At 46.2% G+C, this 13,018-nt stretch overlaps 3 protein-coding genes across 4 annotated transcripts; 2 read left to right on the forward strand and 1 right to left on the reverse strand.

Moving 5' to 3' along the window:
• Positions 1-3,770: 3,770 nt before the first annotated feature.
• On the forward strand, positions 3,771-6,601 carry GL218_01379 (Protein kinase byr2; the record flags this gene model as incomplete). Of its 2 annotated transcripts, XM_033577846.1 has the most annotated exons (3): positions 3,771-4,187; positions 4,286-4,594; positions 4,658-6,601. In XM_033577846.1, the coding sequence occupies 3 exons, from the start codon at positions 3,771-3,773 to the stop codon at positions 6,599-6,601; spliced, it is 2,670 nt and encodes an 889-aa protein (XP_033437806.1). The 2 variants fall into 2 exon arrangements, with proteins under 2 accessions (XP_033437806.1, XP_033437805.1); XM_033577845.1 differs by having other exon boundaries at positions 4,286-6,601.
• An 889-nt stretch (positions 6,602-7,490) lies between these two features.
• GL218_01380 (Hydroxyacyl-thioester dehydratase type 2, mitochondrial) lies at positions 7,491-8,545 on the reverse strand (the record flags this gene model as incomplete). Its single annotated transcript, XM_033577847.1, has 2 exons — positions 7,491-7,894; positions 7,987-8,545. The coding sequence occupies 2 exons, from the start codon at positions 8,543-8,545 to the stop codon at positions 7,491-7,493; spliced, it is 963 nt and encodes a 320-aa protein (XP_033438966.1).
• Positions 8,546-9,121: 576 nt separating this feature from the next.
• On the forward strand, positions 9,122-12,029 carry GL218_01381 (DNA ligase 1; the record flags this gene model as incomplete). Its single annotated transcript, XM_033577848.1, has 5 exons — positions 9,122-9,177; positions 9,237-9,418; positions 9,480-10,626; positions 10,674-11,442; positions 11,493-12,029. 5 exons carry the CDS (start codon positions 9,122-9,124, stop codon positions 12,027-12,029), a joined length of 2,691 nt encoding a protein of 896 aa, XP_033438967.1.
• Between the last annotated feature and the right edge of the window lie 989 nt (positions 12,030-13,018).

The following is a 13,018-nucleotide window of genomic DNA, read 5'->3' on the forward strand; positions in this document are numbered from 1 at the left end:
CGACTTGGGATGATGTTGCTGGCGGCGCCAATATTAGCTCAATACTCATCTCGCATATCGTAACCCTTAAAGGTTATGCTTTAAGTAATGAAACAGCCAGTAATTAAGGATATATGTAGTGTTTGAATGAATATGGGTTAAAGATAAAGCTTTGAAGGCACAGTAAAAAGCAAATACCTATGCGTTTCTATCCGAGGCTGTACCTATGTACCTAGATCTTCAAACCCTCTGACGTCTGTGGCTGTTTAAAATATTATCCAATATTATAATAGTCTTTCTTGTCTGATATGAAACGTGATAGAAGAGGCGGCCTACCCAAGCACCTAGCTTTCTAACAAAGGGTTATTAATAACTGACACATCTGCGGCCGACGAAGCTCTATGCATCTTGCACTTATAATTTAACTTACCGTAGCTACCCAAAGCACAATGCAGATGGTGTCAATAAAAGCCGTATCTGCATAGAACAGTGTTGATTGAAAATAGGTACACCTTTCGTATTTCGTGTAGGACACGCATGTATAGTTGGAGATTCGGTGTGTTGTACTGTATGTTTGTTTTCATAACCCTTACAGCTATATAGGTAGGTTTATAATATCAAACATGTTTTCAAAGTTCAATTCTTCTAGAATCTAGACTCTAGAGTTTATATGTTATGTAATTGCTAAACGGGAATTGCCGTGTTGTTTGGTATATATATTATATATATATTAGATCTGGGGCGGTCTAGCATCGCATATTTCTCAAAGTAAACAATCTTTCGTTTACTGAATGATTCCAAATCGACGAAGCTTGGCGTAGCCAAGCTGAGCCTACATAGTATGAATATGCCTTGACATCGAGCGCGTATCATGACGTTTGGTGTTTGATATTGGGCTCTACACCATGAACCTGCGAACCTGCGAACACGATACATAGCACGTTAGTAACCACCGAATTATCTGAGCATGATAAGAGGTTGAGCAAGTTATCGCGGGAATTCCAGCTCCATCCTTGAGGATCTCGGGATCCGTCGCTGTGTACCAAGCAATTTAAATGAACCGCTTATTACTTCGTCCTACCCACGCGGGAGCAGCCATGGCATTTGTAGCCGCAACTTGTAAAAGATGACCGAATATGGCCGGACAACAGCATATGTGATGCGTCTTTTTAATCCAACCTTAGTTTCTCGGTCCCGGATCTACACTAGCAAACTTCCATGGCTTCCAGATCACTGGATGTCTAGTTGGATCCTCAGACCCCCCTTGCTTGAGCAGCCTAGTGTAGGTGCAGCATGTATGGGGTTTGAGTTGTCCAATGGGCTGAGGGTTCAACGTCGATCTATCAGAACGACCCCGAATTTACTACATGATAGAGAAACATTATATCGGTTGGTTGAAGTTGGCGAATTAACATGCTCATTAACTCATGTCATATAATTAGTAAGACGGTCTCTTATGCGATATTGTATGTAGAGACCGAAGGATCGTGTACCAGGACGCGCCCATGGGTTACGCTTGAAAGATGCTGGCAAGGGACGGAGATAAGCGCTCAAATGGACCCTGACTACAGGTACCTATATGATAACTTCAGCTTAGCACATATTACTTACTATGTGGTCTCTTGAGGATGAGGAGTCGAGTCGTATCGTACCGTACCGGTGGGAGACACATTTCTTCCATCATCGCGAGAAGTTACATAGTAGAAATCACGAAACCACGAAACGACGGATTCACTTGAGCCACTTGAGCCACCGAGGCATACGTATATAGCTTCAATCGTAAGTTTAAAGAAACAAAACAAAGAGATGACCCTCTTCTCATTGGAAATACCTAGCAACGTCAACGATCCTGCATACGTAAACCACACTGCCGGTACGAGGTGGATTAAGGTATAGGTGGGTAAAAGGATACTAAAAGGTACTAGTAAAAAGGCTTCCAAGCCCGCCAGCCCGCCAGCCCGCTTGACGCTCCGATGCACACTTTCTTATCCGGGCTGGTCGAAACTTGGTGGGTTTCAGGTTTGGAGATCATGACCTACCTCCCTGTCAATAAACCCCATCTTAACCCTATCAACCCTATCCAACCCTACCTATCAACCCCTACAATACCTGAATAGCCCTTCTGCCTTGCCTCCCCTGCACGTTTTAAGAAGGAACATGATAGTCGTGACTTAGTGAAGCGGCAAGGTGAGCACGAAGTGGGCGCGAAGTGGCGTAAAAAAAATCCACCAGACCAATCGACGTTTATGCTGTTGTCGTCGTTGGTGATTGAGATTGGCGCTGGGCTTATCTTGTTATTAGCCCTCTAACGTCACAGACCCAGTCACTTGTAACACTGGTGTCTAGTATAAAGGAGAATACCAAGTGTTAAGTGCTATGCGAGTATTTCTATCTTAGACAATTAAGGCTTAGGTATCCGAGATCTCCTAAAAGTCCTTCTGTGTTAACACATTAGCATAATGGCGACACCGACACGGAGGTTTGTGTACGGATATCGAAATTAGCTATACGGATGTACCCAAAAGGGGTACGCACCCCGACTTCTAAATGGGGGCGAGATGTGATTGTTGACGAGTAACCGCCCGTATACACCACACGAATCTTAGGTACACTTATACTTATACTTACACCTACACCTACCTCACCTACATGGACCTATATGAATATGTCTTGTATATACCCGGGCTTATTATAAGGAGGTTGTAAAAATAGAGCATAAAGCATTAACACGCAAATTATCATAAAGAGACCTTATCTCTGATCTTGCATCGTAGGTATCATCGCAGGGGAGGTGCGTAATAATAAAAAAGATAAAAGAGCGAATGATTGTCAGCCGAGTAGCCAACTTATCGTATGCATCATACGCACTGTTATGTTTAGATATTCCGTATTGAAACGAATCGTTCTTTCTTCTTTCCATCTCGTCCGATAGAACGATGGGTTACTGTTAGTGGATGAGTCGATGACGGGGTTTTTCTGCTGATCCAGCGGCCGTGCGCTCCTTAACGAGTTTCAACTATCGCCGTCAGCTACCGCCATCTTTCCTTATATTCAGACCAATCATAACACTTTAAACGCATTTAAACAACTAGTGCTACACAGTCAGATATACTGTAAGCTTATCTATGCTTAAAAGGCCTACGTTAGTGTACATATATAGGTACTTTAGGTACCTAAGGTAGTAGCAGACAAAAGTGAAACCCCCGCGAACCGGGAAGCTAAGCATAGCGCGGGTTAGTAGATAGGGCTTATTGGACCTAGTATAGGAGACCTAATATAGTAGACCTGGTAGGCGCACGGTACACGGCACACTGTACACTATACAGCGTACTACGCAGCAATCCACCCTGAGAATCCATCCCCTGTGCCTCGATTTAGCTATTCTAAGGAGGTGGGGCTAGTCAGCCTGCATCTAAGAAAGACCCTTGGCAGTTACACCAACGCCAACGAACTCTAGCCCGCTAATAGAGGTATGTACATCAACTCAGGTACCTGTAAATCGACTCCTGCAATTAATTCCCCCGACTTCTAAATCCTCTTGAAATCCACGCTCCACACTCATCTCGTCGATACATTTCTCGACTTGCCGACTTTCCTTAATTCATTCGGGGTTCTCGCCATTACTCGGTGCAAAGTTGACTCTTTGTTCCACCCCCCGCAATAGGAAAGAAAAGAAAAAGAGTTGGAAACAAAGAATTAATCAAGTCCTCTTTTCTTTTCTTACCTAAACCCAGGTCTCCAATTCTTCCTTCACATGCGTACCTGACAGTATTGGTTGATAATCATTCACAATGGCTATGCTGGCTTCGAAATCGTCTTTTCCGGCTTCGCTGGCCTCCTCGAATTCCACTCTGGTTTCGAGCGCGCAATCATCTGGTATGGCGCCCTCGAGAAGACCACCTGTCGTCCATGCCGCGGGTCAAGCCTTCGCTAGCCCGACCGAGTCCGAGTTCTCCGATCTCGATGGACCTGACGCAGTAAAGAACTGGACTGAGGATCAAGTCTGCGACTATCTGAGGAGTGTCAAATGTGGCGAGTATGAAAAACTCTTCAGGAAGAACAACATCAACGGCGAGAACTTGCTGGAAATGGATAAGGAGGTCCTCAAGGAGATGGGCATCGAAAAGGTCGGCGATCGAGTTCGACTATTTCTGGGTATTAAGAAGCTCAGGACAAAGGCTTACGCGAACCAGAAGAGGCGCAACCGAGTAAGTTGACACTAAGTGAGCGTGTTATACCTGTGAAGAGCATATTTGGATTGGTTTTCAGAAATTGCCTGAACTCGTTATCTAACACTTTTCGTTAGGATTCTTTCGGGGGACTGGATTCCCAATATGCTCCCTCTTCAACAGGGTCCCCGCGACACCCCAACTCTGGCAGTCGTGGTATTGCCACGGCGTCTACCAAGAGGTATTCGCGGCTTGACATGCAAACTTTACCTATGACCTCAATGGCGGATGTCGCAAAATCCTCATCACGACCAAACTCGCCTCTACCCAACACTGATGCCCGAGGTGTTAGGCCACCGAGGTATCAGAACCAGCAGTATATGAGCAATACGACACCAAATTCGACCGCTCGAGGACCTGGTTCACCGACTATGCAGAGCCGTCTGGTAATTACACATACACGGAATGCCTCAAGTCAGGATGGTTCGCTGATGGCTGCTTTACCACAGGGTCAAGACGTCATCCGTGTCATCTGGAACGGTGGCGTTACGAAAGTTGTTAAAATTGCCGACTGCAATACCTGCGAAGAAGTCATGCGGGTGACGTTACGAAAATTCGCGTTACGAGAGGACCACGATCGCAATTACTGTTTCTGGATATTAGCCGGTGTTGACCCCGACCCTAAGCAATGTCGTCGTCTCGGCGATACCGAACTATGGCGCATCATTAAGGATCAGAAGCGACCCGAGAGAAACCGCCTCATCCTCCGAAGAGTGCCGTCCGGAGAGCCAGGAGAGAAAGAGTTGCAGCGAGCCGCCTCCATTGCCATGGAAGAAGCCCAACAATACCACAACCAGGGTCTCGGAAACATACAAGATAAGAGGAGTCAAGAAAAGGTACAAAGGATATTAGGTGAGAGCTGGAACGAAGGGCTTCAGCAGCCGCTATCGCCAATTTCCTTCCAGGACCGTGAGAGGAATCTCAATAATACTGCTAGGGATTTAGAACGACCATCCAGTGACGCTAGGGGTGCCCCGAGACGAAAGGTCATGAGGCCGTTCGGTGGTCTGAGACCTCCCAGCGAGTTGATTACTTCGGATCTCACTTCATACTTCCCTGATCACCCTAGGGAAGACATTGACCGAACCGCCCGACTATCTATGCGTAGGTCTACTCGCCTAAGCAAGGTAAACAGCCGACTCAGTGTCGCTAGCAACTTCAGCTATGCATCTAGTATCCAAGATGCCCCTCCGATCCCGACGATTGCAGATTCATGGCTGAATAGTGGTCAGCTTGCTAAAGTCAAGGCTCGTGAAATTCAAGGTCGTATGCCACATTCGTTCCGGGATTCGATCGCCTCATCAGTACTAGACACTCTTCAAGAGGAATCCCCTATCGAACCTAACCGCAAGTCTTATGTTTCGTTTGCAGATAGCGGTTCGGATAGCAATCCGATAAGCATCACAGATCCGGAAGGGAATGTCCGCCAGAGCTACTTCGACGAATCGAGTACTCAAGGCTCTGGGTCCTTGAAGGAAATTACTCAAGCCCTCAGTGAGGATGGTGAAGATGCCGACGAGGAACTACAGAGCTTCTTAGCTGGTGAGTCATGGGACGATAACAAGTGGATGAAAGGTGCCTTGATTGGTCAAGGATCGTTCGGTAGCGTTTACTTGGCCTTACACGCTGTCACCGGAGAGCTACTTGCCGTCAAGCAAGTTGAGACGCCTTCGCCCGGCGCGAACAGCCAGACGGATGCTCGAAAGAAGAGTATGATCGAGGCTCTTAAGCGAGAGATTAGTCTGCTCCGAGATCTCCGACACGCGAACATTGTGCAATATCTCGGCTGCAGCTCCTCAGCTGAGCATCTGAATATTTTCCTCGAGTACGTCCCTGGTGGCTCCGTCCAGACAATGCTCAACTCGTATGGTGCCCTCCCCGAACCTCTTGTCCGCAGTTTCGTGAGGCAGATCTTGAATGGGCTCTCGTACCTACACAACCGAGATATCATTCATCGTGATATTAAAGGCGCCAATATCCTTGTAGATAACAAGGGTACGATCAAGATTTCTGATTTCGGAATCAGCAAGAAGCTCGAGGCGTCTAATATTCTTAATGGCGCCAACAACAATAAGAACCGACCATCGCTGCAAGGCTCGGTGTTCTGGATGGCCCCTGAAGTGGTTAAGCAAACCTCATACACAAGGAAAGCTGATATCTGGTCTCTCGGCTGCTTGGTTGTCGAAATGATGACCGGAGCACATCCTTTCCCGGATTGCAGTCAGTTGCAAGCCATCTTCAAGATTGGAGGTGGTAAGGCGGCCCCGACTATTCCTTCAACTGCCAGTCCCGAAGCAATCAAATTCTTGAGTCAGACATTTGAGATAGACCACAACTTGCGACCCAGTGCAGACGAACTTATGCTCAGCCCGTTCCTCGCACCAATTACCTAAAGCGCATAGAGGCAGCATATGATCTTTTTAAGCTAGTCTTTTCTTGATACCCCTTTGCGATAAACGACCAATTATTCACTTCTCAGCATGACGTGGTCGAGTCCACCGGCGCCTAGATTTGAAGATCTCTGAATGGTCTTTGATCAGACGCAAACCCGTCCAGTCACCGAGTTTCCTGACTCGGTGATATTTGGAATGGTCACCATCAATATACTTGGACCTCGTATTTTTCATTACCATTGATGTCCACCTTAGTCTAAGATGGACATCGTTGAACCTTTAGTTTTTATGGGATGGCACGTTGAAGTCGTGACCGAAAATTTTAGACTGGTTTAAGGATTAGTTAACGGAAATATCCATGAGATGGACGATGAGGGAGGCATTTTAGTCTCACAGATGGGCAAGGAAATCAGATGATGCATTGAAGCGGCGAAATGGAGAATCGGTATTGAAGTTCCTAGCCAATCTCCCTTCTATTTTCTCGGGATTGTGTTGTTCGTGGTGGTTTCATGGGTGGCATTTGCGCAGCTGCGCTGAGCTTTGGTGGTTAATCAATGCATGAGAGCAAATGAGATGGAACGAATACTTATGACTTCTTCAACTTGCGAATGCGAGGACGTGTATTTATAGACATCGAATAACCTCGCGAGGTTGTGGAACGTGATAATAAATTAACAATCATAATTATATTTTCGAAGTATATATTCGGTATAGTCAGGGTGATACGGTTGCTAGGGCATACTGTCTTCATACTCTGGATGCGTTTTGTGTCGTTTCTACGTTGTCACAGTGGTTTTAAGTGACGACCTCGGCGTAATATCTGACTAACCTTTAACTTATACCAGTATAATCAATAACGTATATTTGGGTCTTTCTCATTCATCTGTTCCTATTCACTTATTTTTTGACTTACAGCGGTGCCTCTTACACTGAGACCACCGTCTTGGTCCTCGACCCAAACCTCCCATTTTCGGGACTTTCCTTCCGCCGACTCTTCTTTATTTCTACTGTACCTAACACAGACACGCAGAGGTTCATTAACATATAGAGGAGCTAAGTTTCGATAGTCGATCTTATGGACTTTCTCATCCGGGTCAAGCCGCGACCTTAGCACGGAGAGCATCAGGGTAAGGGAGAGAGGTCCATGGAATAATAGATTACGGTGTCCCTCAACCTCACGGCAGAACTCGGGATCCAAGTGAATCAAGTGTGCGTTGAATGTCAATGCACTGTAGTGGAAGAGAAGTGTAGGTGTTGGCGTGAGCGCGATTGAGAAATCGGGGGGTTTAGGGGCTTTGCTAGAATTTCAGCCATGATCACGGAACTCACGGATGAGCAGAATTTATCGGGGGATGAAAAGGGACAAGTGTTTGAATTTGACATACCCTTGACAATCCTGTCTCTCCCTAAGGCTGCTTTTGCTAAGTTTTCACGGGCTTGCTCTTTATTTATCCCACGCATAAAGACGAGACCTCTTCGCTCTCTTATCCCCCGAAACGTAGACGGATTATGAAAGTCTCCTTCCCTCATATACTCGCGTAGTACATCAACAAAGATCTTCTCCTGTCCCTCGGTCCCCTTTACCGTGACCTGATCTACTTTCTCCTTACACACGACTTTCGAAGAGTCTAAACGAAAATCGTCGTTGAACTCGATAGAACCACCTGCCCACATGCGCCGCTCAAACGGGCCGCCGGGACTGTGTAAGGGATCCGTGCCGTCATGACATAACTTAGAGGCGGTCTTCTGCAACGGGAAGTAAACGAGATGGTGACCTTGCGGAAGCTCGTACTTAGCATCGACCTTTTCGATAGTTCTAGCGCCTGCCTGGTATGCTGGGGCCTGGCAACTTTCAGGTATGAAGTCGGCTAGAGCTATGTTGAGAAGGGATGAATTTGTTGGCGACATAACATCCCAGCTTAATTGAGCCGGGCGAGCCAGCATCTCAGCCTTGATAGTCTCAAAATTACCTTGAAGAGAGCCATTGGAACTGCTATATCCACGGTGCCAAATAGAAGGGTAAATTCTAGGGACTTTATAGTTTACGCATTGAGACTTTTGTAGTCGGCGCAATGGTATATAAGGAACCTTCATGATTTCATTTTTGTTGTTGTTAGTCACTTAGGAGGTACTTAACCTATATATATTGTTGGTCGCTAAGTTGAAGCCGATACGGACAAGTATAAGCCGAGATATACTTATCGATAGAGCAGAACACAGTATATACAGTCAATTATTAATGATAGCACTGTATGATGCCTGCAATCTCGCGTTACAATTTCATTAACGCGGTTAAGCTAGAGAAGTCGCGTCCAGTTTAATGCAGAGGAAATTGTTGGTTGCTGCCTCCTGCCTGCCTGCCTGCTAATACTCCAAATCTGTAATACTCCAATAAAACGTGGGAAGTCGCATCTTATTTAGACGGTTCTAATTTCTTTCCAATACACCATTTTCTCCAATCTGGCCTTGCGTTGTCTACTTAGAGTAGCAACGAGCACGTCTGCTACTAGACTGCTCAAAATGGCGCCCAAGCAAGCTACCTTGGGGTATGTGAAATCTTCACAGTCCACCTTAGGGTGGGTCTTCCTTGTCTGTCGTGCTGTGCGAGATGATCACTTGCTAATACTCACGTTAGAAAGTTCTTCGGCCAACCCAATGGCCCTAAGCCTGCACCGCAGCAGTCGAAGCTTTCTTTTAGCACAAAGTCGGCTAAGAAAGCAAAGGAAGAGCCAGAATCTTCTGCCAATGACCAAGAGGTAGCTTCACCAAAAAGGAAATCTAGCGCCGATGCGACAGAAGATGACGATTCCACAAAAGGTTCGAATTACTTTTCACCATGACTGTGGTTCTAGCCCATAACTAATCTTGACGCAACTAGACACCAGAAAGCGATCCCGGTCTCCATCCACTCCAAAGGCTAAGACGAAACGATCCTCTGCGAAGGTTAAGGTTGAAGCTGAGGAGCCCGAGGAAGAGCTTGAACAAGAGGCACCTGTGGTGAAAAGACGACGAAGGGGTCGCCCTCGAATTAATGATGAGGACGATGAAGACGAGACCATGGTCGATGCTGAGCCAGCGAAGCCAACTAAACCTAAGAAATCTACTAAAGGTAGCAAACGATCTCCAAAGAAGTCCCCAACCAAGCCCACCCCCGTCAAAGAAAAGTCGCCAGTACCCAAGCAAGAGGATACCGATGCTAAAGAGGAAGTCTCTGAGTCTGCATCTGAAATAGAAAAGGAGGAAGATGAAGATGAGAAACCGGAGGTTGCGGCTAAGGCCCGAGAAAAAATTCAAACCAAGCTTCAGAGCAAAGTGGACGACCCATATCCTGATTGGAAGCCCGGAGAGCCAGTGCCTTACGCTGCATTGTGCACAACCTTCTCACTTATCGAACTTACGTCAAAACGACTTCAGATCACCGAGTATTGCTCTCTATTCCTCCGACAAGTCTTACGCTTAACCCCGGACGATTTCCTTCCGACGGTGTTATTGATGATCAATAAACTAGCCCCTGATTATGCAGGCATTGAACTTGGTATTGGTGAATCACTAATTATGAAGGCCATAGGTGAAACGACAGGGCGCAGTTTACAGGTCATAAAAGCTGATCAGAAGGAGATCGGCGACCTGGGTCTTGTCGCAGTTAAGAGCAGATCAACTCAGCCAACCATGTTTAAACCTAAGCCATTAACTATCAGGGGTGTGCATAAAGGCCTGATGGACATTGCTACCGTGGCTGGGAATGGCGCCCAAGGCAGAAAAGTTGACGGAATCAAAAAGTTACTGTCGTCTGCCGATGCTCACTCGACTGGCAAGGTCGATATTCACAAGGATAAGGGTGGTCCCAGCGAGGCCAAGTACTTGATCCGATTTCTCGAAGGGAAGCTCAGACTAGGCTTAGCAGAGAAGACAGTTCTCGTCGCTATAGCACAGGCTATGATCTGTCACGAAGCGAACCAAAAAGGCGGAGCACCCAGCACCAAGGAGATAGAAGAAGCAGAGGGTACGTTGAAGACGGTATACAGGTTAGTAATCTTGCTACATGTTAATTGGCTATTCTAACATGATATAGCGAGCTTCCTAGCTGGGATGTGATCATCCCAACTATGATCAAGAATGGCATCATGAGGCTGAAAGAGACTTGTAAGCTTCGTCCAGGAGTCCCTCTTAAGCCTATGCTGGCGAAGCCTACAAAAGCAATCACGGAAGTTCTTGATCGGTTCGAAAACCAGACTTTCACCTGCGAGTATAAGTATGACGGTGAGAGGGCACAGATTCATTATGTTACTAAAGAGCACTCGGATGAGTATATTGACGCTCTTCCCGGTGCTACAAAGGAAGCTGCCAAGGGTGTTGCGTCTATTTTCTCGCGAAACTCAGAGGACCTTTCCAAGAAGTACCCCGATATTCTTGGAAAGCTTCAAACTTGGGTCAAAGAAGGCACCCAGAGTTTTGTGTTGGACTGCGAAACAGTCGCCTGGGATGTAACCGAGAAAAAGGTGCTTCCTTTCCAGCAATTGATGACGAGGAAGAAGAAGGACGTCAAACTAGAGGACGTGAAAGTAAAAGTCTGCGTCTTTGCTTTTGACTTGCTATTCCTGAACGGAGAAGCAGTAGTCGAAAAGTCGCTCCGAGAACGTCGCGAGTTGCTTCACAGTGCTTTCCAACCAGTGGAGGGCGAGTTTGCTTTCGCGACACACATGAATGGTAGGGAACTTGACGAAATCCAGACATTCTTAGACGAGAGTGTCAAGGCCTCATGCGAAGGTTTGATGGTTAAGATGCTTGACGGTTCAGAGAGTGGGTACGAGCCCAGCAAACGAAGTCGAAATTGGCTCAAGGTAAGAACTTAACTATACCTATTTATCTGTTGTTACTAATAACGAAACAGATCAAGAAAGATTACCTCACAGGACTAGGCGACTCTCTTGATCTAGTAGTCCTCGGCGCCTACTACGGCAAGGGCAAGCGTACATCTGTTTATGGTGCTTTCCTTCTTGCCTGCTATAACGCGGCTACTGATACTTACGAAACGATCTGCAATATCGGCACCGGATTTTCTGAGCAAGTTCTTGAAGAAGTTCATAAGCAGCTATCGGAGATTGTTATTGATCGCCCAAAACCGTTTTACTCGCACTCATCGGGTGGACAGCATCAGCCGGACGTCTGGTTCGAACCACGTTATGTCTGGGAAGTGCGAACAGCGGATTTAACACTGAGCCCAAGGTATAAGGCCGGGCTGAAGGAAAACGTCGACCCGTCGGGCGAGAAGGGAATTAGCTTGCGGTTCCCTAGATTTATTAAAGTGAGAGACGATAAGAAACCAGATGAGGCGACAAGCAGTCGCCAAGTTGCGGAGCTATATAGAAAACAGGAGAGTGTGACAAAGAGCAAAGGCCCATCTGTGGATGACGACTTCGAATACTAGGAGGGCTTATTTACGATCTGGCTTATGACTTGGTTATGTATTATTACCACCTAATAAGCTATGACAACTATAATACGGTCTACCGTTTTGACAGCCATCTGATTTAGGTTATTCCCATTTGTTACATGTGACGAGATGTTGAAGCATGATCATGTCGTCCTTCAGGAAGCTATCGAGGGCCATTAAAAGTGCTCTTCATTCATAGGTACCTAACTTAAGCAAATGGTTATCGGCGTCACTTCGTCATAGAGTGAACCAAGCAGTTCCTTGGAAGGGTTTGAACTTGCTACAGGGTTTATTTATAAACCGCATACCAAGACCTGCAGCCATACGACTCGGATGTGTCTTGCCGCTATAATTCCCGATTCTCGCATGTATCATCCATCCGCCCCATCGCAAACCTAAGCAACTGGATATAATGGCAATTGACACAGTACTATACCTTGATAAATATGAAGACTTGGAGCTATTACAAATTAGGGATATGAGGGCTTTCACATTTATATATATGTATACCTGATACATCTAACTACCCCTTTTTATCTCCAAAGGCTTACTGCACTTTCTACTCAGGGGTATTGTTATTTATATATTTTCTAAACAAACTCTATAGGGTGGGTTTTAGGAAGGACAAGGCAAGAAGATGCTGCAACTATATTAGGTAGTGCGAGTATCGGATAGTAGAAAGACCATGAAACAGCTTTCCTATCACGAGTCTACCTGCCAATGCTAGAATACTTACCTAGGTAAATATATGTACATGTAGTATTCCCATCTATACGTCATATGTAGGTATATTTCAAGTCGATCCTGTACATTACTACCCCATGCCGTCTCTTCGGGACCAATACGTGATTCAAAACCACGACGTAGGAATAGGTGTAGGTTAAGTAGTTTCCCCATCGGCCACACGTGTAGCATAGAGAGAGAGAAACAGAGTTGCCCCCCCTCCTCCCCCATTGCCTCACGATGGCACAAGACAGAATTAC

Source organism: Daldinia childiae (genome assembly GCF_008694065.1).
Source record: "Daldinia childiae strain JS-1345 chromosome Unknown Scaffold2, whole genome shotgun sequence".
NCBI classification, from domain to species: Eukaryota; Fungi; Ascomycota; class Sordariomycetes; order Xylariales; family Hypoxylaceae; genus Daldinia; species Daldinia childiae.